This window comes from Zalophus californianus, chromosome 3 (assembly GCF_009762305.2).
Source record: "Zalophus californianus isolate mZalCal1 chromosome 3, mZalCal1.pri.v2, whole genome shotgun sequence".
In the NCBI taxonomy this organism is placed as follows: domain Eukaryota; kingdom Metazoa; phylum Chordata; class Mammalia; order Carnivora; family Otariidae; genus Zalophus; species Zalophus californianus.
Genome location: NC_045597.1, coordinates 161,254,144 through 161,279,072, shown reverse-complemented (window position 1 = coordinate 161,279,072; position 24,929 = coordinate 161,254,144). Strand labels below are relative to the sequence as shown.

General features: G+C 36.1%; 1 protein-coding gene and 1 pseudogene across 3 annotated transcripts in view; both read left to right on the top strand.

Moving 5' to 3' along the window:
- Positions 1–24,929, top strand: part of TRAK2 (trafficking kinesin protein 2) — a 70,395-nt gene that overhangs the window by 23,837 nt on the left and 21,629 nt on the right. For 2 of the 3 annotated variants that reach the window (XM_035726539.1, XM_035726540.1), the window contains 4 exons: positions 5,792–6,081; positions 15,857–16,051; positions 22,703–22,779; positions 24,479–24,595. In XM_035726539.1, the coding sequence (XP_035582432.1) occupies positions 5,991–6,081; positions 15,857–16,051; positions 22,703–22,779; positions 24,479–24,595 (480 nt within the window). In that variant the 5' untranslated portion in view covers positions 5,792–5,990. The remainder of the gene's footprint in view (positions 1–5,791; positions 6,082–15,856; positions 16,052–22,702; positions 22,780–24,478; positions 24,596–24,929) is intronic. The other variant, XM_035726541.1, reaches the window with a different exon arrangement.
- On the top strand, positions 13,853–14,961 carry LOC113919400 (annotated as a pseudogene).

The window sequence follows — 24,929 nt, the reverse complement described above, 5'->3', positions numbered from 1 at the left end:
TTAACCACTGTAGTAGGCTAACTAATGGCTGCTGAAGACACCCAGATCCTAATCCCCTGGAACCTATGAATATTACCTTATATGGCATAAGAGATTTTGCAGAAGGGATTTTGAGATGGGGAGATTATCCTGGATTATCTAGTTGGGCCTTAAATGTAATCATAGGTGTCTTTATATGAGGGAGGTAGAGGGTGATTTGTCAGAAGAAGGTTATGTAGCAATGGAAGCAGAGAGATTTGAAGATGCTGTGCTACGGGCTTTGAAGGTGAAGGAAGGGTCCCTGAGCCAAGGAATGCAGCCTTAGAAGCTAGAAGAGACAAGGAAACGGATTCTTCCCTAGAGCCTTCAGAGGAAGCACAGTCCTGCCAATACCTTGGTTTTGGTCCATTGAAATCACTCCATCCTTTGATGTCCAGAACTGTAAGATAATGAATTGGTGCCAGTTTAAACCACTAAATTTGTGGTAATTTGTTGCAACAGCAATAGGAAACTAATATAGCTACTGTGCTATGAATAAATGCACTAGTTATAGTTAAGGCTTTTATTATAACAGCCCTCCCCCAGAATCCTTGAAGAAATGAGCTTCAGTAGTAATCTCCCTCAGTAGTTTTCTTGCTTTATAAGGCACTGGTCACTTTATTGCTTAGTCCTTTTTTCTTTCTATATGAAGACTATTCAATCTTTAAACTGTATCTATTACATAAACAGGGTAGCTATTCTGAGCTTAGGGTTGACTGTTGAGCCAGAAATTTAATATTAGGCAGAAGACATCATCTTTTCTTCAGGCCCAAACAAAAGGGGGAAGCTGAAGGGAATGAGCATGTTAGTGTCTACTGTATGTCAAGTACCAAACTAGGCATCTTTTTTTTATTTAGTTCTCATACCTGACCCTCCCTATAAAGAGTAGTTAATTATCACTCTCACCTTTACAATGAAGAACTGTTAAATAATGTGCCAGAGTCAGAAAACCAGTAAATAAGATGAAAATTCAGGCTTGTCTAATGCCAAGGTGCATACATTGTTTTATACTCAGCATTGCTACTCCACACTAATCCTACCGAGGAGCTCAGATCTAGACCAAGGCATACCCATTGGGAAGAACATATCATTTGCAAATGAATCATCCCTGACCTGGTGCACACTCTTCATGTTAGGCAGGTTCCTGGATTACCCTGGAGGTCTAGATTCTTCCTGCATGACTCTGAAGATGGACTTAGTTCTGTATTCAACTTGGTTTTCTTTATTTTTGTATTCAGAGTTAACACTAAACAATTAGCACTACCTCCAAAACTAATTAAAAAGCAATCCTCTAGAACAAAGATCTAGAGTCCATAGTTGAAAGTTACACAGTTTATTTTCTGTTTGTGTAATACATATAAATTTACAAAAAGAAAAAATATGAATGCTAATGTAAATATTAAAGATTAAACCAGCTAGTGGGTAAGTGGCTGGCAGGCAGAATGTCCCAAGGTTATCATTAGATTTTCACAATGGTCTTTGATTAAAATATGGTTAAGAACCAGAGTTCTGTTTAAAAACCAGCTTGGACCAGTACGAGAAGCACTTGCTTCTGTTCTCTCCCTTTTCATCCCCTTCCTCCTCCCTCTCTTCTTTCTTCCTTATCTTCCTCTCTCTACTTCTTTCTTCACAAGCAAATTTGTAACTTACTATGTTTTAAAAAATGCTTTCTTAGAAATTGAAATAACTTTAAATACACTTGTAAGTGTGGAAAGTAGAAGTCTGTTCATTACTGAAATTCTTCTAGAGGTAGTGATCTAATTATAAGTATCTAAATGTAGTGTATTCCCTGTTTAAGAAGTTGATCTAGGAAATCATTGCTTTGGACAGATGATTATTTGATGCTTGAATTATTTTACTACTAGATCAGTTGGCAAACTTTTTCTATAAAGGGTCAGATAGTAAATATGTTAGGCTTTGCCTGACTGTAAGTTCTCTATTAAATTACTAAGCTCAGCCATTGTAGCATGAAAAAAACCAAGTTGACAGTGTACCAACAAATGAGTCTGGCTGTGTTTCAGTAAAACTTTATTTATGACACTGAAATTTGAATTTCATATAATTATCACATATTATGAAACATTTTAACTTAGATTTTTTTCAACTATTTAAAGATATAAAAACTATTCTTAGCCCACAGGTTATACAGAAACAGGTGGCAGGCCAAATTCAGCTTTCAGGCATTAGTTTGCTGACCATGCACTAGGCCTCTTATACACTACCATGTTTATTCTTATATTTGTATTGCCGTTCTATTTTTAAAAATATACTGCTGGGTTTATAATCTATAAATCGGGGTCTCTGGAGTATTATAATTTAAAAGACCTTGGTAAAGATCATATGTGACCTAAAGACTTAGGTGGTCTCCTCCCTCACTTCTTTGATGGCGGAACCCCTAGTTGAGATTTTGTTCAAATACCTGGTGGTCATATACTTCAGGGGAGGTTGTTTTCTTCCTCCTCCCAATTTCTGGGTGTGGGGGTGGGCAGATAAATCTTTATTGATTTTATCCAATTTTAGTTCCATTCCCCTTGCAGTGGTTGATTTAAGAATGGCAATTTGGGCAATAAGGTACACGGGGAAGAATTCAATTGCATACAGTAGACTGATCCTGGATATGAAAATGAATTTTTGACAACTGGAGTTAAAGTACCTAAAAAAATACTTTTGAGTATTAACTTCATTTTGCACGGGCTAGTGTAAATTGCTGTATTGACAGACATAGTTCAAGAAAACAGTTACATATAGAATAGAATTTTTAAAAAGTTTTTATTTATATTCTAGTTAGTTAACATACAGTGTTATATTAGTTTCAGATGTACAATATAGTGATTCAACACTTCCATACAACACCCCGTGTTCATTACTAGTGCGCTCCTTAATCCCCAACACCTATTTCACACATTCCCCCCACCCCACTCCCCTCTGGTAACCATCAGTTTGTTCTCTATAGTTAAGAGTCTGTTTCTTGGTTTGCCTCTCTCTCTTTTCCCCATTGTTCATTTGTTTTGTTTCTTAAATTCCACATATAAATGAAATCATATGGTATTTGTCTTTCTCTGATGTATTTTGCTCAGCATAATGCTCTAGATCCATCCATGTCATTGCAAATGACAAGATCTCAGTCTTTTTTATGGCTGAGTAATATTACAGTGTGTGTGTGTGTGTGTGTGTGTGTACCACATCTTCTTTATCCAATCATCAGTCCGTTGATGGACACTTAGGCTGTGTCCATAATTTGGCTATTGTACATAATGCTGCTATAAACATCGGGGTGCATGTATCCCTTTGAATTAATATTTTTGTAGTCTTTGGGTAAATACCTAGTAAGGCAATTGCTGGATCATAAGATTTTTAACTTTTCAAGGAACCTCCATACTGTTTTCCACAGTGGCCACACCAGTTTGTATTCCCACCAACAGTGCAAGAAAGTTCCTTTCTCTCCACATCTTTGCTAACACCTGTTGTTTCTTGTGTTGTTGATTTTAGCCATTTTGATAGGTGTGAGGTGATATCTCCTTATAATTTTGGTTTGCATTTACCTGATGATGAGTGTTGTTGAGCATCCGTTCGTGTGTCTACTGACCATCTGTATGCCTTCTTTGGAAAAATGTCTGCCCACTTTTTAATTGGATTATTTTTTTTTTGAGTATTGAGTTTTATAAGTCCTTTATATATTTTGGCTATTAACCCTTTATCAGATATGTCATTTGCAAATATCTTCTCCTATTCCTTAAGTTGCCTTTTAGTATAGAATTTAAAAATTTTTATTTATTAAAATTTTCTGAATTCAAATATAGAAAAATTAAATTTTTGTTATATCAACATAAAATTATAAACTCCTTTTTTAGGAAGAACTGTTTATTCCATTTTATCTTTTTTCCTTACAAAGTGTATTTTTCAAAAAGGCAACCCTATGCCAATAACCACAAAAGTTTTTGAAATTTTACTGGTCCATGTACACCTGAAAGTTGGTAATGGAAATCCTGGTCTGTACTCAGTAAATTCCATTCTTACCACCTCACTTCCTTACTCCTTGCAGCCTAGCTTTGGGCCTAACTTCTTGGCTGAATTGGTTTCTAGAAGGTTAATACTGATTTTATGGTCCTAGTACCCCTTTTTTAAACCAAATCTCTCCTTTGCCTTTTCTGTAATGTTTAATTCTGTTGTCCATTTCATCTCTGAAACTCTCTTTCCTAGTATCTACTAAGAGTGCTTTTCTGTTCTACCTCAGTGACCATTTTTCAGTCTCTTTTAATGCCTTTATTTTGTTCCTTTCCATTTTGGGGGGTAACTCTTATAAAACACTGAGTGTTTACAATGCCTAAAAATAGTATGCATGAGAATGAATTAGCCACAAATAGAAGCTGCAAGTTGCTAAGTAGAGACTATTTGGTAGAGACTGTCTTTTGATATAAAGCCAGGCTTATAATTGGTATTGAACAGTTTTCCTAACTGATAACAAGTACACACACATATTTAATGCATTACATTCGTTTGTGTACCATTATTAATGCATTTCTTTATGGATATTTTCATTCCAGTCGTGTGTTTATGCTTTAAAAAAATACCATATGGGCATTCTTGTGCCTATATTTTGTCATACTTAATGAGTATATCCATATTATAAATTCCTAGTGGTAGAATTGTTGAATTATGGTGTATGTGCACTTAAAAGTTTGATAGACATTGCCAAATAGCCTTTCAGAAAGCTTGTACCAGTTTGCACTTTTTTCAACATTATGAGTGCTGCTTTTCCACCCTCTCCAACAATGAATATAATAAAACAATGTTTGCTAATCTAATAGGTGAAAAATAGTTTGTTTACATTTTGATTTAGTTGTGAAGTTGAGCATCTTTTATATCAGTACTTTTCAACTGGGAATGATTTTGCCTACCAGGGGAGATTTGGCCATGTCTGGAGACGTTTTTGGTTTTACTGGGAGAGGGTCTGGGGAGAGAATTTTGCTGGCATACTGCTAAACATCCTGCAAAGCACATGACCAAGTATTATCCCCAAATATCAGTAGTGTCAGAGTTGAGAAACTCTATATATTATTCTATATGATCTCCCTTGTTGGTTTTATTATCTGTAAATCTTGAGTTATTTTATTGGTTACTTTAGGGCTTATAGTGTACAGCTTTAACTTATCACAGTTTACCTTCAAGAGATATTTTACTTTTTCTTGTATAATATAAAAGCCTTTTAACAGTATATTTCCATTTTTCTCTTCCTGGTCTTTGTGCTATTATTGTAATACATTTTACTTCTGCATATGTTGTAGACCCCATAATACATTATTATTATTATTATTATTATTATTTTACTTTAAACAGTTGATTATCTTTAAATTTTTTAAACATTAATATAATTTATTATTAGATTGCACGTATTTCAAATGAACAATTTGATATGTTTTGACATGTGTATATAATTGTGAAACCCCACCATACACCACAATAATGAATATATTCATCATCCCCAAAACTTTTCTCCTGCCCCTTTGTAATCCCTTCCCCAGCCCCAGGAAGCCACTGATTGGCTTTCTGTTACTGTAGGTAGGTGTACATTTTTAGAATTCTATGTAGATGGAATCATATATATTTTCTTCTTGTCTGACTTCCTTCATCCAACATCATTATTTTGAGATTTATCCATGTTGTATGTATCACTAGGAAAACATTCTTAATGACAGAGATTCCAGGTAATTGGACTGCAGTTATTAAAGAGTATGCTGAATTCTAAAGTCACTTGATGTGTTCTTTGTTTTAGGTCATGACTCTCCAGGGTATGATAATCACATGAGAGCACTCATTGCTGCAGATGTCATTTGACTCATCAGAAAAAAGCTGTTTAAAAGAAAATATCTGTACAACCAGATCCATTTTGTTATTGAATGGCTTAATGGATTTCCTTAACTCTGATTCATACCAAAGCTGTCCTTGTCAACCAAAGCAAGAAAGGATCCTGCATGAGTCAATCACAGAATGCCATTTTTACATCACCAATAGGTGAAGAAAACCTCATGAATATCAATCACAGAGACTCAGAGAGTATCACTGGTAAGTCCAGTTTAATAAATATTGAAGAGCTATTCCTGGCATGTAAAATCTGCCATGATGAAACCCTGGCCTCACTTTCCAGCCTGATCTCCTGAGAGACCGACTGAATTAATCATTCCTCCTCCTGGTCTCCTACTGAATTATCAAAATCTGCGTTATGTGTTATATGTTGTCTATGTCGGATTCTTCTGTAACGTGTGAGCCCTGGTCAGCGGGACCTGCATCATACTTACCTTCCCTTCTTGTCTTTCTATTCGTATCTTCCACAAGGACAGAGTTGCTTTTTTATATACCCTGCAAACACCTGACAACAGTCTGTGACACTTCAGAAGCTCTCAGGACGTACAGGTATTCATATGCAGCTATAGTCCCATAAGCCCTTATCTGTAAGACCAAATCAAAAAAACTGAACACCCAAAGTTATTTCTAAACTTTGGTTCTAAAATTCACTGGTGCACAAAACCTGACCTTTGTAGCTATTTCTAGACTTATTTCACTTAGTGTGAATATTTGTTTGCTGACAGTGTATTGATGTATTTAAATATGGGGTGCTGCTACAAAACCAGTTGGAGTTGTTATATATCATACAGTACACACATAGCATTACTTTTCTAAAACTCCAAAAAATTCTGAAATCCATCCAAACCCAAAGTTTTTTCCATTTTTTATTCAGCTTTATTGTAATCTCTTCATTAAGATACAATAAAATGTGCCCATTTTAAGTGCACAGTTTGGTTTTGACAAATATATAATACACTCATGTAACTACTAGTACAGTCAAGTTGTAGAACATTTTTATTGTGCCGCCAAAAGTTCCCTTGTACCCACAGCCCCCCTCTCTCAACCACTGGCCCCTGGCAACCATTGATCTGCTCTCTGTCACCATAGATAAAATTTGCTCGTTCTAGAATTTCATATAAATTAATCTGTGTCTTTCATGTCTGGCTTTTTTGTACAGCAAAATATTTTTGAGATTTATTCACATTGTGGTATGTATCAGTAGTTCAGTCATTTTTATTGCTGAAGTGCCAGCTACTCTGCTGTTGCAGCAGAAAAACAGCCGTAGACAATATATAAAAGAACAAATGTGATTGTGGTCCAATAAAACTTGATTTATAAAATCAGACAGAGGCAGCAGGCTAGAGCCTGCTCTGCTGACCTCTGTTCTACCGTACCAACACTTGGTAATGTCAGTGTTTTTGACTGAAGCCATTCTAGTAGGTATGTCCTGGTATCTCTTTGTGGGTTTATTTTTCCCTGATGACTAATGATGTTGAGCATCTATTCATGTGCTTATTTGGCCATTTCTAGATCTTATTTTGAGTTGTCTATTCAAATAATTTGCTCATTGTAAAGTTTTTCTTACCATTGAATTGTAAATGTCTTTATTATATATTCTAGATGTAAATCCTTTGTTAGATAAATGGGTTCTCCCATATCTGCTTGCCTTTTCATCTTTGTTATTGTTGTTTTTAAGTAATCTCCACATCCAGTGTAGGGCTCCAACTCATAACCCTGAGATCAAGAGTCCTATGCTCTACCAACTGAGCCAGCCAGGGGCTCCTGCCCTATCATCTTCTTAATAATGCCTCTTGAAGAGCAAAAGTTTTAAATTTTGGTGGAGTCTAGTTTTCAATTTTTGCTTTCATAATAGTTTAATGTTTTTTTGTGTTGTTTCTAAAAAATCTTCATATACTTCAAGATCACAAAGATATTCTCCTTTGTTCTCTTTTATTTTTTTATTAAGATTTTTTATTTATTTCTTGAAAGAGAGAGAGGGCACAGAAGGAGAAGGAGAAGCAGACCCCCTGCTGAGGAGGGAGCCCAGCAGATGGCGGGGCTTGATCCCAGGACCCTGAGATTTTATTTATTTATTTGAGAGAGAGAGTAAGTGAGAGAGAGCATGAGCAGGGGGAGGGCAGAGGGAATGGAGAGAGAAATCTAAGCAGGCTCCCTGCTCAGCAGGGAGCCCCACACAGGGCTCAATCCCAGGACCCTGAGATCATGACCTGCCTGAGCTGAAGGCAGACGCTCAACCAACTGAGCCACCCAGGCACCCTCCTTTGTTTTCTTTTAAAAGTTTTATAGTTTCTGTTTTAACATTTAGGTGAGTGGTCCATTTTATACTTAATTTTGTATATGGAATGAGGTTAGGGTCCAAATTTTTTTTCTCAGTTGAATGTTTAGTTGTTTCTGCACCACTTATTGAAAAGTCTTTCACCCTATCTTGGTAATTACTATCTTGGTAATTTCATTGAAAAATCACTTGCATATGTATGTGTGGTTCTATTTCTGGATATTTCACTGTGTTCCTTTAATTCTTAAGTCTGTCTTTACATAAATACCACATTGTCTTGATTTCTGTAACTGTATAAACTCTCTTTGCTCTTTTTTTTTTTCCAAAAATTATTTTGGCCATTCGAGATCTTTCACATCTTTACATAAATTTTAGAATCAGCTTGTCAATTTCCAATTGAATGGTAAATTACATAGACTCCAGAGAATTGACATCTTAAGACAATTTAGTCTTCCAGTCCATGAACATGATATATTTCTCCATTTATTTAGGTCTTATTTAATTTCTTTTAACAGTATTTTGTAGTTTTTATTTTACAGGTCTTACACATTTTATTTAATTTAATCTTAAAAATTATATTTATTTCTGCTACTGTAAATGGCATTTTTTATTTCATTTCATTCTCCAGGTGTTTACTGCTGGTGTATAAAAATGAAATTGATTATATATTGACCTTGTATTCTGCAACTTTACTTAGTTTTATTTTTTTATTTAAAAAAAATTTTTTTTAGAGAGAGAGAGAGAACACGCCAGTGGAAGGGGTGTAGGGGAGGGGCAGAGGGAGAGAGAGAGAGAATCTTAAGAAGTCTCCATGTTTAGCACAGAGCCCAGTGTGGGGCTCGATCTCATGACCCTGAGATCATGACCTGAGCCGAAATCAAGAGTCAGATGCTTAACTGACTGAGCCACCTGGGTAGCCCAGCTTAGTTTTATTAACTTTCTTATAGATTCCTTAGAATTCCCTACGTAAACCATAATGTTGTGTACAAATGGAGACAGTTTTGCATGTTCCTTTTCATTCTGGATGTGTTTTATTTCTTTTCCTTGCCTTGAATAGTACAGGATCTCAGTATATTTTTTTAAATTTTTTATTGTTATGTTAATCACCATACATTACATCCTTGCCATATTTCCAGTATTAGAGAAAAGTTACAGTCTCACCATTAATTTTCTTTAGAATGGCCTTTTTCAAATTGGAGAATTGTTTTTCTTCTCCCAGTTGGATAAGAGGTTTTTGTCATGAATGGGTATTGAATTTTGTCAAATGCCTGTTCTCCATTACTGAGATGGTTTTTCTTTCTTAGTCTGTTAATGTGAATTCTGTTGATTTTTAATTTTTTCTGTTTTTGAATTTTTAAGCCAACCTTGTGGGGAAAACCCACACTTGGCCTTGATATATTATCCTTCTGATAGATTGTGGATTTGATTTATTAATGTTTTGTGTGTATGTGTGTGTGCCGCATTCATGAAAACTATTGGTTTGTACTTTTTTTTTTTGCAATGTCTGTTTGATTTTGGTATTGCAGTAATGCTGGCCTCATAAAATGAGTTGTAAAATATTCCTGCCTCTATTTTTGAAAAGAGTTGGTGTAGAATTAGTATGATAGCATTTTTCATCCTTTTACTTTTAACTTACCTGAATATTTAAAGAACATCTCCTATAGAGAGCTTATGGTTAGATCGTTGTTTTTTTTTTAATTCAGTTTGACGATCTCTACTTTATAATTGGGGTGTTTAGACGATTTGCATTTAATATAATTATCAGTTTGGTTGAGTCAGTAGACTCTGTACTATCATTTGTTTTCTCTTTGTTCTACTTAGTGGTTCTTTGTTTTTCCCCCATTCCTTCACTCTTTTGAACTGCGTTTTGGATTTTTGTTTTGTTTTGTTTTGTTTAGGATTCCATTTTAATTCCACTATTGACTTAGTAGGTATACCTCTCATTTTTCTAGGCGGTTGCTCTGTGTTTGCAATATGCATTTTTAACTTATCGCAGTACATCCTCAAATAACATTATACTATTTCATAAAGTGACATCCTTACAACAGTATTCTTCAGTTTCCCTCATCATCCTATGTATTATTGTTGCTGTGTCTTTTACATCTACATGTTATATACATAATTAATTGATATTTTTACTTTAAACAGTCAATTATAAATTGTTTTATATAGTTACAGATTTGCCAGTTTTGTCAGTTTTTACTTCTTTTTGTAGATTGAACTTTGCATTTTGTATCTTTTTTCCAGAAGTTTAACATTTCTTGTAATATAGGTCAGCTGGCAATGAATAGTTGCACTTTTAGGCTTGTTTGAAGGAAGTCTTTGTTACACCTTTTATGAAAGGTGTTTTCACTGGTACAGAGTTTTGAGTTGACTATGCACTTCAGTGGCATCTCTTGTCATCTACTTTGCCTTGCTTTTGATGAGATTATTCTTGTCTTTGTTCCCTCAAATGTAATGTGTCCTTTTTTCTCTCTCTCTGCTTTTAAGATTTTCTCTTTGGATTTTCTTTGTGTTATTCTGCTTAGAGTTGAGCTTCTTTGAACTACAGATTTATAGTTTTAATTAAATTTGCAAGATTTCAGCCATTATTTCTTCAGATATTCTTTCTGCTCTGCCTTTCTCCTCTTCTGTGACTCCAATTGCATGTATGTTAGATGGTTTGATACTATGACAGAAATCACTAATGATCTGTTCATTTTTTCCCCAGTTATTTTTTTTCCTTTATGCTTCATTTTAGATAGTTTCCATTACTATGCCTTCAAGTCTATTACTGTTTTTTTCTTTGGAGAATGTCTAATCTGTTAATGTTATCCAGTGAGTTTTTCAATTTAGATATTATACTTTAGTTCTACTTGGGTTTTATAAAGATTGATATAGCTTCTGTTTCTCTTTTCATCAAGTTTATATTTTCCTTTTAAATCTTTGAGCATATTAATAATAGCTGCTTTTAAATTGTTGTTTACAAATTTTATCACCTTTGTCATTACCAGGCCTGTTTCTGTTGGCTCATTTTCCAACTGGTAATGGATTACAATTTACTTATTCTTTGCATATCTAATAATCTTTTATCAAATGCTGAGTATTTTGAATGTTACATTGTTAGATGTTTAGATTTTGTTGTCTTCCTTGGAAGACTGTTAAAATTTGTTCTGTTGGGTCCTTAAGTTACTTTCTAATAAGGTCCATCCTTTTGAGGCTTGTTTTTAATTTTTGTTTGGTGGGCCTCTAGATCACACTTTAGATCATACTGTACTATGCTTTATTCTAGCATTAATTTAATCCTACTAAGAGTAGGCATGGCCTTCCTAAGATCTTTACTAATTATCCCAACTGTTCATAAGGTTTTTCTCCAATGGCTAGATGAGATTCAGACGTCTTTTAGCCTGTGTAGGAGAGTGACATAATGTGGATATGAAGATATGGAGGAAAATTTGAGTGTAAGAGGGCAGACCAATTTTGAGGCTCTTCAAGAGAAACAAAAGGAGTCCTTGAATCTAAATGGACACAAAGTGGCTAAAAAAAAGTGGGCATATGGAGGGGACATTTGGAAGATAAAATGTTAGCAAGAGGGTTGTTAAGACTGGATAATCAGGAGAGTAGTAAATAGTACATTATCAGAAATACAGGAGGGGCTCCTGTGTGGCTCAGTCGTTAAGCGTCTGCCTTAGGTTGTGATCCCTGCTGGGCAGGAGGCCTGCTTCTCCCTCTCCCACTCCCCCTGCTTGTGTTCCCTCTCCTGCTGTCTCTCTCTGTCAAATAAATAAGTAAAATCATTAAAAAAAAAAAAAGAAATACAGAAGCAAATAGAGGGAACAACTCAAGGATATTTAATCTACTAAACCTTGATTGTATATGCATTTTTATTTTTTTATTTTTTTTTAAGATTTTATTTATTTATTTGACAGAGAGAGAGAGCACAAGTAGGCAGAGTGGCAGGCAGAGGGAGAGGGAGAAGCAGGCTCTCCGCCGAGCAGGGAGCCCGATGTTGGGGCTCAATCCAAGGACCTCAGGGTCATGACCTGAACCAAAGGCAGCCGCTTAACCGACTGAGCCACCCAGGCGCCGCATGTATTTGTACGCATTTTTAAAAGTACCTTTTGGAAGTAGGGAATGGTAACCTTGAATTTTCACAGAATTTCATTAATGCGTATTAAAAGACAATTTCTAATTTAGATGGTTAGCGATTTTGTTAAATACGTTGTGGGGTGAAGAAGAGATGACAGAGAAGGAAATTGCAGTAAAGATTTTAAAATGTCATTTACACTAAAGATTTGCTAAGCAATTAAAAGAGCTGTCCTCTACAATAAAATAAAAGTTTCTAGGGAATAAAAGCTCTTTTAATGAATGTTAAATTTTGTTCTTCGTTTCCTGAATTGCCCACAAGCCTGTTTATAGCTTGGCATGTGTTTATAGTCAACTTCTTTTCTTTCAAGTATTAAACTGACAATCTGTATGTGATATATTTACGGCAGGACAAATTTGGATGATCGCATGGAATTTGTAGTAATAAAATTTGGTTGTATTTTTAGGGCTTTTGAAAAGACCTGCTAAGGGTTGAGAGCTTCTTTAAATAAATTTTTAATGTACCTTATCTCTGTGATTATGTAACTCATCTTTGTGGTTATGAAGTCACTGCTTGTCCTAGGTAAAGAGGGGTATGTGATATTGTCAGTTTACTCGTATTTGATTTATTAAAGTGTCATTGTTAAGGTCAAGTAGTAGAAATTTACTCTTTTAAAATATGCTTTCTTAAAATGAACTTTGTTGTTCTTTGCCAGGGTTAGAATATGTTTCTTTATACCACCCACAAAAGAAATACCAGATCTCTTTATAAAGTGTGAGGGTTGATATGACATCTTGTATTTTCTCTATTTTAAGCATGTTAAAAGGGATAAATTTACTTTTTCTGTAAACTGCTAAATTTGGGAAGTGTTAAACGAGGGGCAGTATTTGGAACAGGAAGCCAAGAGCAAACACATAAAGGCAGAGAAGCCAAGTGTGTTCAGAGATGTATGCAGAAGGTAGCTAGAGGTGTGTGGGTGAGAGTATGATGTGAAAGGTATTCAGGACTTCAAATGTACCACATCTTTCAAAATAAAAATGATAAAGTACTTATTCCAGTACTAGTGCTGGAACACGGTGCTGAAATGTTAACATTACTAGTTAACATTTAACCACAAAATGTTAATTTTTTGAAATCTAGCTACTGTAAAAATATACTGAAATGTAATTTTTCTAAATTTTGAAGAATCCTCCCACAACGTACCAATTTTGTTATTAAAGAACATGTCATTTTATTCTTTTTGAACTAGTTATTTTCTGCTCATTGTTTTGTGTTGCCTTTTCCCCCAAGCATATATGTTGTTTGAGATCAACTCTCTTTTAAGCAACACTGCAGAGACTGATAAGGAGGAAATAAGAAATTTGTTCAAATTCATTTTAGTTTTTAAAAACATAGTTATATTCACCAAGCAATATATTTTTAAATAGGATGTAATTAAAATTTGTGGTATTATTTCTACATAGAAGTTTTCATATTAAAGAAACCTAGAGAAAGACCAACTATAGTACCAACATATATTAATAAAAATCACTGGAGCCTCTTCTACACGATCACGCTGAGCTAGTACACGGGCCTGGAATCGGGCTGCAACCTCAGCCGTGCCTGCCGCCTGCCACCGCCTCTGGACCATGGAGCCCTGCAAAGTGAGCGAGCTTCGGGCCTTCATGAAAATGTGTAAGCAGGATCTGAGCGTTCTGCGCACCGAGGAAATGCGCTTCCTGCGGGAGTGGGTGGAGAGCATGGGGGTAAAATACCACCTGCCACTCATAAAACTAAATCAGAAGACAATATCAAGGAAGAAAAAACAGATAGTAAGAAGGCGGAGGAAAACATAAAGACAGAGGAACCATCAAGTGAGGAAAGTGATCTAGAAATTGACAATGAAGGTGTGATTGAACCAGATACTGATGCCCCTCAAGAAATGGGAGATGAAAATGTAGAGATAACCGAGGAAATGATGGATCAGGCAAATGATAAAAAAGTGGCTGCCACTGATGCCCTAAATGTTGGCAAACTACAGAAAGCCATTGACTTGTTCACAGATGCCATCAAACTGAATCCTCGCTTGGCCATTCTCTATGCCAAGAGAGCCAGTGTCTTCATCAAATTACAGAAGCCAAATGCTGCCATTTGAGACTGTGACAGAGCTATTGAAATAAATCCTGATTCAGCTCAGCCTTATAAGTGGCGAGGGAAAGCACACAGACTTCTGGGCCATTGGGAAGAAGCAGCACATGATCTTGCCCTTGCTTGTAAACTGGATTACGATGAAGATGCTAGTGCAATGCTGAAAGAAGGTCAACCGAGGGCCCAGAAAATTGCTGAACACTGGAGAAAGTATGAGCAAAAACATGAAGAGCGAGAGATCAAAGAAAGAATAGAAAGGGTTAAGAAGGCTCGGGAAGAACATGAGAGAGCCCAGAGGGAGGAAGAAGCCGGATGACAATCAGGAGCTCAGTATGGCTCTTTCCCAGGTGGCTTTCCTGGGGGAATGCCTGGTAATTTTCCTGGAGGAATGCCTGGAATGGCAGGGGGGATGCCTCGAATGGCAGGAATGCCTGGGCTCAATGAAATTCTTAGTGATCCAGAGGTTTTCACAGCCATGCAGGACCCAGAAGTTATGGTGGCCTTCCAGGATGTGGCCCAGAACCCAGTGAATATGTCAAAATATCAGAGCAATCCAAAGGTTATGAATCTCATCAGTAAATTGTCAGCCAAATTTGGAGGTCAAGCATAATGCCCTTCTGACAAATAAAGCTCTTGCTGAAGGAAAAGCAACGATCACCTAATGGATGTCGCAATAATACAAACCAGTGTACCTCTGACCTTCTCATGAAGAAAGCTGGGGTGCTGTGAAGAGAATCCCTACCCCTCTGCCTCACATGCAACTGAAACATTCTATAGTGGTTTGCCATTAGGGTATTCATTCAGATAATGTTTTCCTACTAGGAATTACAAACTTTAAACACTTTTTAAACCTTAAAAATATTTAAAAACATATTAAAAGGGTGTGTTAGTCCCTACATTTTTCTTTACTAATCATTTCAGTTTTTTTCCTTTGGATTAATTGGGCAAGGAAGATACTTCAGGGTGGAAGATTTATTGCTCAGTTTGAGTGAAAGGTTTATTAGTGGGAGGCAGATATAACATTTAAATAGATGAAGTTTGAGTTGGTGATGTGGTTTCTGAGGCATTTTGACTTGTCTTTTTAAATGCTTTATTTTTTAAACACAATTTATTTGGATAAAACCATTGGGACCACCAGTATTGCAGTATGACCTGGGTAGGGACCGGAAGTGTTTGGCAGGGCAGCAGCAACCTTACTCCTTTTGTATAGTGTGCACCCTTGTGCAGATGCATTTAAATCTTACACTGTGGTGAAGGGATAATTTTTATAATGCTGCAGTAGAATTGGATTACTTAGCTGTGTTCTTGTCTGATATAGAAAATAAATGTTTGCATTATTTCCACATAGGGGAAAAAATAATATAAAAATAAAAATCACTGGAGAAATTATCCTGGCTAGTGTTTCTTTGGTTATCCTACTTTGCAAACTAATTTCACTGATGTTTTCTCTGTAGCCTAGTAAATTGGAATATATTGGCTTCATTTACATGGAATCTCCTTTTTAGATGTCTGCTCCAATGAGGATCTCCCTGAAGTTGAGCTGGTGAGTCTGCTGGAAGAACAGCTACCCCAGTATAAGCTAAGAGTAGACTCTCTCTTTCTATATGAAAATCAAGACTGGACTCAGTCCCCACACCAGCAGCAGCATGCGTCTGATGCCCTCTCTCCAGTCCTTGCTGAAGAGACTTTCCATTATATGAGTGAGTATTTTTTTACCCTTTTAGAGTTTGTCCATTGAAATAAAGATCATAAGTATCTTGGTGTTGACTTTTAAAACATTTGGCATCCCTGGGCATTGTTAATTGTGTACCTACTTTAACTCAAACTGATTTCACAAGAAAGAGATGATTCTGTGTTATGTCTGAATGCAGTGAGTTTGTCATTCTTATGACTCTGAGTGTCTGGGGTTACAAGCAATACTCAGATGTTTCCATTTCTCCTTTCTTTTATTTGATACTTTCCTCAGACTGAGTAGAGAAATGAACTTAAAAAAAGTAGTTGAAATTTTAATTTAAAATTTTAATTTAAAATTTTAATATCCCTTTATATCTCAAAACATTTATTATCCCAGTAGTTTGATATCCTGAGCCATCAGCTGTCTTACTTTATATTTTCTGTTAAACACTCACAGGAACGAGGTCAGTCATTAAGAAGCATGGTTTTTGGATACATAAGTAGTTTTAATAATTAAACTATGGAGACCTTTTCGCTTTTGACCTTATTCCAAACATCTGCTTCAGGCTGAGCTGACTTTTTTTTATTCATTCACTATAAAAATGTGTGCATAGTAGCTATTAGGATATATAATAAAAGTCTATAAGTTCAACATTGATATGTTTGTAAAATTCTTCTCATTTGAGTTAGATATGACATTGCATCAGTTCCTAGACATTTTCCCAGTGAGCGCTTCAGTGTCTTTAGTGATTGTTGTGAAATACTAATTTTCATAGTAATCGTTAACTTTTAATGGTAGCTTTCCTAGAACCAGGTTACTTACTGCTCAGGGAAAAAAAAACTGTAAACATTGTTTAAACTTGAATTAGAATATCAAGGGACTTAAATAAAACTATTTCTTCCTCAATAATTCTTGTAAGTAGCTGAATATTAAATTAAAGCTCTTAAGGTTTTCTTAACTTTCAAGTTTGAGAAGTTTTTTGCTTGAGTTTTCTGAGAAGTGCTTGTTTTTTATTTCCATTTCTCTTTGTTCCATGCATTTTTAGATTTGTGAGAAGAAACTTCACATTGAAATTTCATCAGGATAAGTTTAGTTTCTGTCATTATTTTGATAAAGTAGCCCAGAAAGTGCCCCTTTTTCTTTGTCATATATGCCACTAGAGGATGGAACTGTAGCTAGAACTCTGTCTTAGATCATAATTTCCTGGAGTTACTTTTAGGAAGAATTTAAATAAAAATAAACTTCTTTGGAAAATAAATAATAATCAAATTCTAAAATACTTGGTTTTCAGGACCCCATACAAAGTAAATCAGAATGTTCAAGAGAGCAATTTAAAACTTAAGATTAATAGGATGTTACAGATCCAAACTTCCAGGGTCCAGAAAACTGTTCCAGTCCTTTAGTCTAAGGGTACTGTTTTCATTTCAACAATTTGAAAATTGAACTATATATGATATACTTAAGATCATGAAGCAAATAAGCTACGATTATAATTGGTCCACTAATACTTTATCTCTGTATTATACCTCAATTTCATTGTTATTTTAAAGATATCAATTCTTTGGGTTAACAGTTCACTCAAATATAAATAAACTTCATTTTGAATTTGCATCTTATGAGTGTAAAAGATAAGTGATTTACTTTATTTAGCAAATTGATCAATGTTTTAAAAAGCCAAGATACAAAACATTCTCTGAGCCTTTCCAACACTTTTGTGTCCCTTTGAGATGTCAAGATCTGTGGTTGTGAATAATTATTATGTACCCTCATAGGCCATCCTAGGGTTTAGCTCCCTGGTACTACTTCAGCCTCTTCTTATCCCGACTTCCCTCACATACCAGTAGATACTCCTGCTCCTTAAAATGAATTTTAACAACCAATAAAAAGAGGTGGCACAGGAAGAGGCACTTTCTTTCTTTTGTAACACAAAGAAGTTGGAAGAGTTGTGAGAAGAAAAATAAATTTAGAAGGAAGCATGAGCAGAGTTTTGGGTTGGGAGCCTACCTCAAATCGATGTTCTCAGAGGGCCCCACCAAACCAGAAAGAGATTGTTTACTTTTAAAATAGAACACTTGAGAGCACTGGGTGTGTCCAAAAAAATAATTCCATCCTAGTCCCTGCCATATATAAAATTTAAGATACTCAAAGAATATTTTGCATGCAGAACAAGTCATTTCAGTATTTCCTTAATTTTACTAAGAGAAAGACCCAGAGTGAGCTGTAGGTGGGCAGTGCAGTCATAGCACATCATAACAGAAACTACCATTTGTTTGTGGATAGGCTAAAAATAGAAAGAAACCTCGTCTGCCTTTTAGGGTATTTTTTATTTGGGCATAAGGGATCACCTTGCATAAGAATGCATAAGAAAAAGGGGTTGGGGGGAAGTGATTAGTCTTATAAGTTTTAGTTAGGAGTTCAGCATCACTTGGGAACTTGTTAGAAATGCAAATTCTTGGGCCCCTACCCCAGATCTACAGAATCAGAAATTCTGGAAGTGGAGCATAGCAGTCTGTGTTTTAACGAGTCCTCCTGAGTGTACTGATGCACACTAAGATCTGAGAACCACCAGTACAAAGCATTGTCAACCAAAGCTATATGGCCATTTCATAGTGAGGTTCATTGGAGAATTTAAGGAATTAGGGAGGGTGTACAATTTTGTAGAGAAATACAGTTGTAGAAATAATTACTTCTGCTTAGACTTTTCCTCAAGGTCTGCCTTCCAAAATTATTAATCTATACTGGCAGGAAAAGAAATATAACTGATAATGTTCAGGAAGCAGTAACCATAAGTCAGATCATGGAGGTTAGCATACTTATAGTTCCTCTCGACCAATTCCACAAAATAATTAAGTCATATGCCCCAAGACACCTATTGAGTATTATTATCTGTGGGAGAATTGAGAAAATTGTCTCACTCAAATCATTATATGTAGGGCTTAATTCTCCCCTGGAACCCTGTTGAGAAAGGCTGTCCTAGATGGTACATATCATCAGACACCTTCTTTTTGTTCTCAGTGCTTTTGAAGGCAGTTTTTTGTATTGCAGAAACATTCTCCATATTCTAGCAGCAAGAGCAGCGGTCACTTCTTTGGGATTAAAACCATAAGACCTGTCTGTAGTTACCAGGAGCTCTTGTGGCTTTGACTATGCCACGTGGGTGGTTTGTCTTTCATTTTTGTTTTTTGTTGCTTTGTTTTTGATTTTATGCTGCAAGAGGGTTGGAGAGATTAGAAGTCTTTTTAAATTTCAGTAATTGTGGTAAAAACTCTAGATCTCACTGGTATGAGGGATTCTTAATCTCAGGAAACAAACTGAGGGCTGCTGGAGTGCTGGGGGGTGGGAGGCACAGGGCGCCTGGGTGATAGACATTGGGGAGGGTATGTGCTATGGTGAGCGCCGTGAATTGTGTAGAACTGTTGAATCACAGACCTGTACCTCTGAGACAAATAATACATCATATGTTAAAAAAAAAGAAGTTAGTAGGAAGGGAAAAATGAAGGGGGGAATCAGAGGGGGAGACGAACCATGAGAGACTATGGACTCTGAGAAACAAACTGAGGGTTCTAGAGGGGAGGGGGGTGGGGGGATGGGTTAGCCTGGTGATGGGTATTAAAGAGGGTACGTATTGAATGGAGCACTGGGTGTTATACGCAAACAATGAATCATGGAACACTACATCAAAAACTAATGATGTAATGTATGGTGATTAACATAACATAATAAAATAAAATTTTAAAAAAATGAGAGAACTGTCAAGCACCATCTCATATAAATTACAGAGATATCAAAATGGATTAACATTGGCCCTTCCCATCCTCAAAAAATGTGAGGTTGAGTCGATGTGAGGTCGATGTGAAATTATGTGAAATTATGCAGAATTAGAACTTAAAGTAAGAATTGGTAAAGTACTTAAGTATACCCCCCCATATTTTTTCAGGAACATAAGATTCTCCAAATCTTACACCAAAAATGTTGAACATTAATTAATAACCTTTGAAAACCAACTTGCAAAATTGTTCCGTAAAAATGTTTTAGCATTTGAAAATTCATTTTTGCTCTCTGAACGAGAGCTGCTGTTTTTTGATTGCAAAGATAACATTTATTCTTCCTGGGAAATTAGTAAAAGATTAAAAAGAAAACAAGAGATCAGCCTAATCCCTACCCAGAGATAACCACTATAACATTTTAATGTGTATCCTTCCAGCCTCTCTTCTGTATCCATATGTATAAGATGCGCTCACAATTTTAAAACAAAATTGGGATCTGTGTTTTTATAACCTGCATTCACAGATGGATACTGGTTATTTCATCAGAAAAAGGCCTTCTGATCCTGGTGGCACTGTGACAGGAACAGCAGCATGGTGCAAAGAGCCCGTTACTGAGAATGCACGAACCCAAGTTTTTTTTATGACCTTGTGAGATGGAAGTTATTATCACCTCATTATTATCCTATTATTAGTTTCTCCTCACTAAAACATGTTTTATTCTAAACATCTCTTTTCTGTCTTACTGTGTCCTTTATTTTCTCTTCCCCTTTTTCATGCGTGACTTGTAGCTCAGCTCTTTATTATAGCCTTAACTTACTGGTTTTACTTTGAAATAAATTTACCACTTCACCTTCAACTCTGGTCAATCATGTAATATAAACTGTATTATATATTGTTTCAGTCACTTTTATAAAAACTGTTTTTAACTGAGTCTCTAGGATTCCTGGTTCTTGCTTCAAGTGTTGCTTCTGAATTGGCAGTTTTCATTGCTAGCTCCATGTCCGAACACCTGGGCATCTTTTACTTACTGTGTGTGCCCTGGGGCTTCTTCAAATCAATTAAACTAGACTCTAGAGATGAGACCCACCACCCTAGGTTGCATTTAGGTTTGTAACCATTGGCTGGTTTTCTGTAATTAATTTAGAACATAGATATGATTTGATTTTTTTGTCTCATTATTGAGGCCAGAAATAGTGGAGACCTCACACTGGAAGTAAATTGTGAAGATTCCTTTGGCCCAAAAGCCTGTTTCTCTTATCCCTGTGGTTAAATTATGGAGCCACTTTTTCTACCTATAAATATAGATCCTTTTGGGGTAAAATTGTTCCTATCCAGATCTTTTTAGTTTTCTATCTCCTATTACTATTAATCCAGCACTTTGTTTACTTTTAGCTAGGAATAAGATGTCATTAATAATTAAGTTCTAGGTAATTCCCAGATTCCTTTTAAACAGTTTTACCAGAAAGGAAAATAAAAAGCTCAAATAAAAGTAAAACATGTCCCGGGGTGCCTGGGTGGCTCAGTCAGTTAAGCATCTGCCTTTGGCTTGGGTCATGATCTCAGGGTCCTGGGATCAAGCCCTGCATCAGGCTCCCTGCTCAGCTGGGAGCATGCTTCTCCCTCTCCCACTCCCCCTGCTTGTGCTCTCTCTCGCTCGCTCTCTAATAAATAAATAAAATCTTAAAAAATAAATAAATAAACATGTCCCATGGTGTCTTTTGGGCAACCTCAAGGAGAAGATGGGACTAAGGACCTACAACTGACTCAAATCATAGTATCTGCTGCCAACACAGTGCATTATTTACAGAAAATTTTAAATCAGTGCTATTTCATACATACCAGCTGTGCTTAAAGAGTAGTAATTATACACACTTGTATGACACTTAGCAATAGATTAATACCGCTCATTAAATGATCCTATTTCATCCTCCTAATGACCCTGTGAGATGAGCGTTATCACCTCCATATTGTAAGTAAGGAAGGTGAATTTCAGAAGTGTTAAGTTCACTCAGATAGCGTGAATTCAGCTTTTCTGCTTCTAAAGCCTCTTATTTTTCCACACTTCAAAGCAAACTAATTATAAAATCAGTCTCAGTGAAACACAGATCTGTTTCATGTAATGCACTCCAGAATCAAAAGATCCCTCTTTTATGATGCATCATTAGCTTAAAAGGGTATTGCTTATTGTGACTGTGGAATCACTGGGGTCATACTTGTCATTCCCTCTGGAGCTATATTATTCAATTCATTGACAGTTCCTGAATTTAATGCAGAAATCCTGGACTTAAATTATGCAAATAATAGTATAATATACAGTTTATCTTATAGCAGAGGCCTAGATATGGTAGAGATTTTCATAAAGAGTTTTAAATTATGCTTCGTAACAGAACTACCGAAAGTTCTACAAGTCCTATTCCTTGTTTATTGATATTAGCTCACATGATAGGTGATCACAGATATTCAAGATAATCACAACAGAATTCTAATTAAATATATTTGTAATAGCATAACCCCTCACTAACTTGCCCCTCAGGAACTTTAATTGAGATTAGGGCTTAAAACAATAGGTGATTTAATCCATTCTTCAGGCCCGCAGTCTCTAGTGTGAGTGGACTAAAGTTCTGATCTTACTGAGGGACGTGGGGATAGTCAGGAAGTGGCTGCCTTATGGTCATTTGATAAGTTTTTTAATTCATTGTATGATGTACATTTTGTTTGTAATAATTGGTCCATTTCTCAAGTGTCTAATACATAAACATTTCTTTTCTTTTTTCACATATATTTTTATTCTCCTGAATGGCATTTCATAAAAGCCTGAGTTTGTTGTTGTTATCTTTCAACTCTTAATGAATATTTAAAACTTTCTTTTATTTCTACATACTATAAACAGTTGTTTTTAACTGTCTTAGTTCTAGGCACAGACAGGGTGGAGCAGATGACCAAAACTTACAATGATATCGACATGGTTACACACCTCCTGGCAGAGGTAAGAATATATATCTTTTCTTTCTCCAGGACTAAAACTTGACAGTCATTTAAAATCTATCAAGTTTGCAGATCAAATGAAAAACAGTGATGTCTTTGTTCTGGGTTATTTTGTATAAGGTAGTTATAAGTTGCCTGGCATACCAACTGGCATTCCAAAGTAGAACGGCTCCTGAAGTTTATAGTTAGGAAGTTGCAGAGGGTTTAATTTTTGTTGTTGTTGTTATAATGGTGCAACCTTCCCTGTCCTAGAAAAGCTATGTTAAAAAAAGGAAAGTGTTTTGTTTTGTTTAATAAATCCTTGCTGTTACCCTGGAGCAGAGCTACCCATTCAAGAAGCAGCTCCATTGCAAATCAATACCAGCACTTTGCAGCATCTTCCCTTCTTTACTTTTGGTTTGGACTATTATTTCAGCTGAGTTTGTCCATGACATTTTTTTTTTAAGATTTTATTTATTTATTTGACAGAGACACAGCGAGAGAGGGAACACAAGCAGGGAGAGTGGGAGAGGGAGAAGCAGGCTTCCCGCTGAGCAGGGAGCCTGATGCGGGGCTCGATCCCAGGACCCTGGGATCATGACCTGAGCCGAAGGCAGACAGAGGCTTAACAACTGAGCCACCCAGGCGCCCCATCCATGACATTTTTAATATGTGCAGTGTATTTCTTCCAGTTGGCATTCTTAGAGGTGTCTCCTTATATGTCAACTTCAGTTGATCTTATAGAAACTGTCTTTCTCTTTGAAGTACCCTTCTCCCCTCTCCCCGCAGCTCCCTAGAATGATGTTGTGTATGCCACTTAGCCTATTGAAAATGAGGAGAGTGGGCCTTGAAAATTTGGAGATAATTCATCTACCTGTTTTCATATGTTATAGAACAAAAGGATAGAAGCTTAATTTTATTTACAGTGATTAATGTAAGTGGAATCCATGCTTGTGTATAAGGCAGCTAGATGTATATTGACAGTTTTCATCCTACAGAATACAATCCTCACCACCACCACATAGGTGCGATTCCTACACGCTTGCTAAGTATCACCATCTACGTAGGAGTAACTCTTGCTTTGCTTGGCTTTTCTATAGGCCTCCCTGCATCATTACCACTGACTTCTTTAGACTCCTTTATGCTTTAGCAAAACCTGTAGCCTCAAAACTTCTAGTCTTCTATCTCCTCTTTTATCTCACATTATCATTTTTGTAGCAATTGACAGTAGGGCTCTTGATTATGCTTTCCTTTAAGGCTCTGGCTCTGAATACATAGAAACTTTGCCCTAATTGGAACTGTTTTCAACATACATACTATATCATTACCATGCATAATAGGCAAATGCGTTCAACAAATATTTCTTGGGCTTTCACTGTGTGCCAGGCCCTATCTTCATTTTTTAAAGACCCTATTTATTTTTTAATGCCCCCAAATCATAAGTTTTAAGTTTGGGTTGTTTGATTCCAACTAATAGGGTGATCAATAAATCTCACTTGAAAAGAAATACCCCCTTTATAACTATGGTGGCCATCCATTTGACCAACATATATTAAACACCACCCGTGTGTCAGGCCCTGTGTTTATTTGTGATATCTGAACATTAAAATGAATCTTGATGCTTTCTAGGACATTGCTTTTGAGTTTAGGGAAACTGGAGAATTTCTAAACTACCATTTAATTTTGTTTGTACTCAAAAGATGTGTTTGGTATTTTAACAGAGAGATCGTGATCTGGAGCTAGCTGCTCGAATTGGACAGGCTCTCTTAAAACGGAACCATGTCTTGTCTGAGCAGAATGAAGCCCTGGAGGAGCAACTGGGACAAGCCTTTGATCAAGTAAGTCTTTGATCAAGTATTTGTAGCATGAAATAATTACTGGGCAATGAAGAAATTTATTTTTCTGGGTGCCCCTAAAGTGGTAACAATAGGTAGGTAAATAACACCAGCACATGTTGACTTTGTTGGCAGCCATTGAACTAACCAGTAGAGAAATGAAAGGTTACTGTACAGAGGAGTGCTCATGGGACTCTACCTTAGTCGGTGGAAAAGCCTATGTTCAGGACCTACCAAACATGAGGCACCCTGCTTAGATTCTAACACTTTTTCTTCATCCCTTTATGTAGACTTTCAGTGTGATCTTATCTTAAATTTATTTTGAAAAAATAACCCT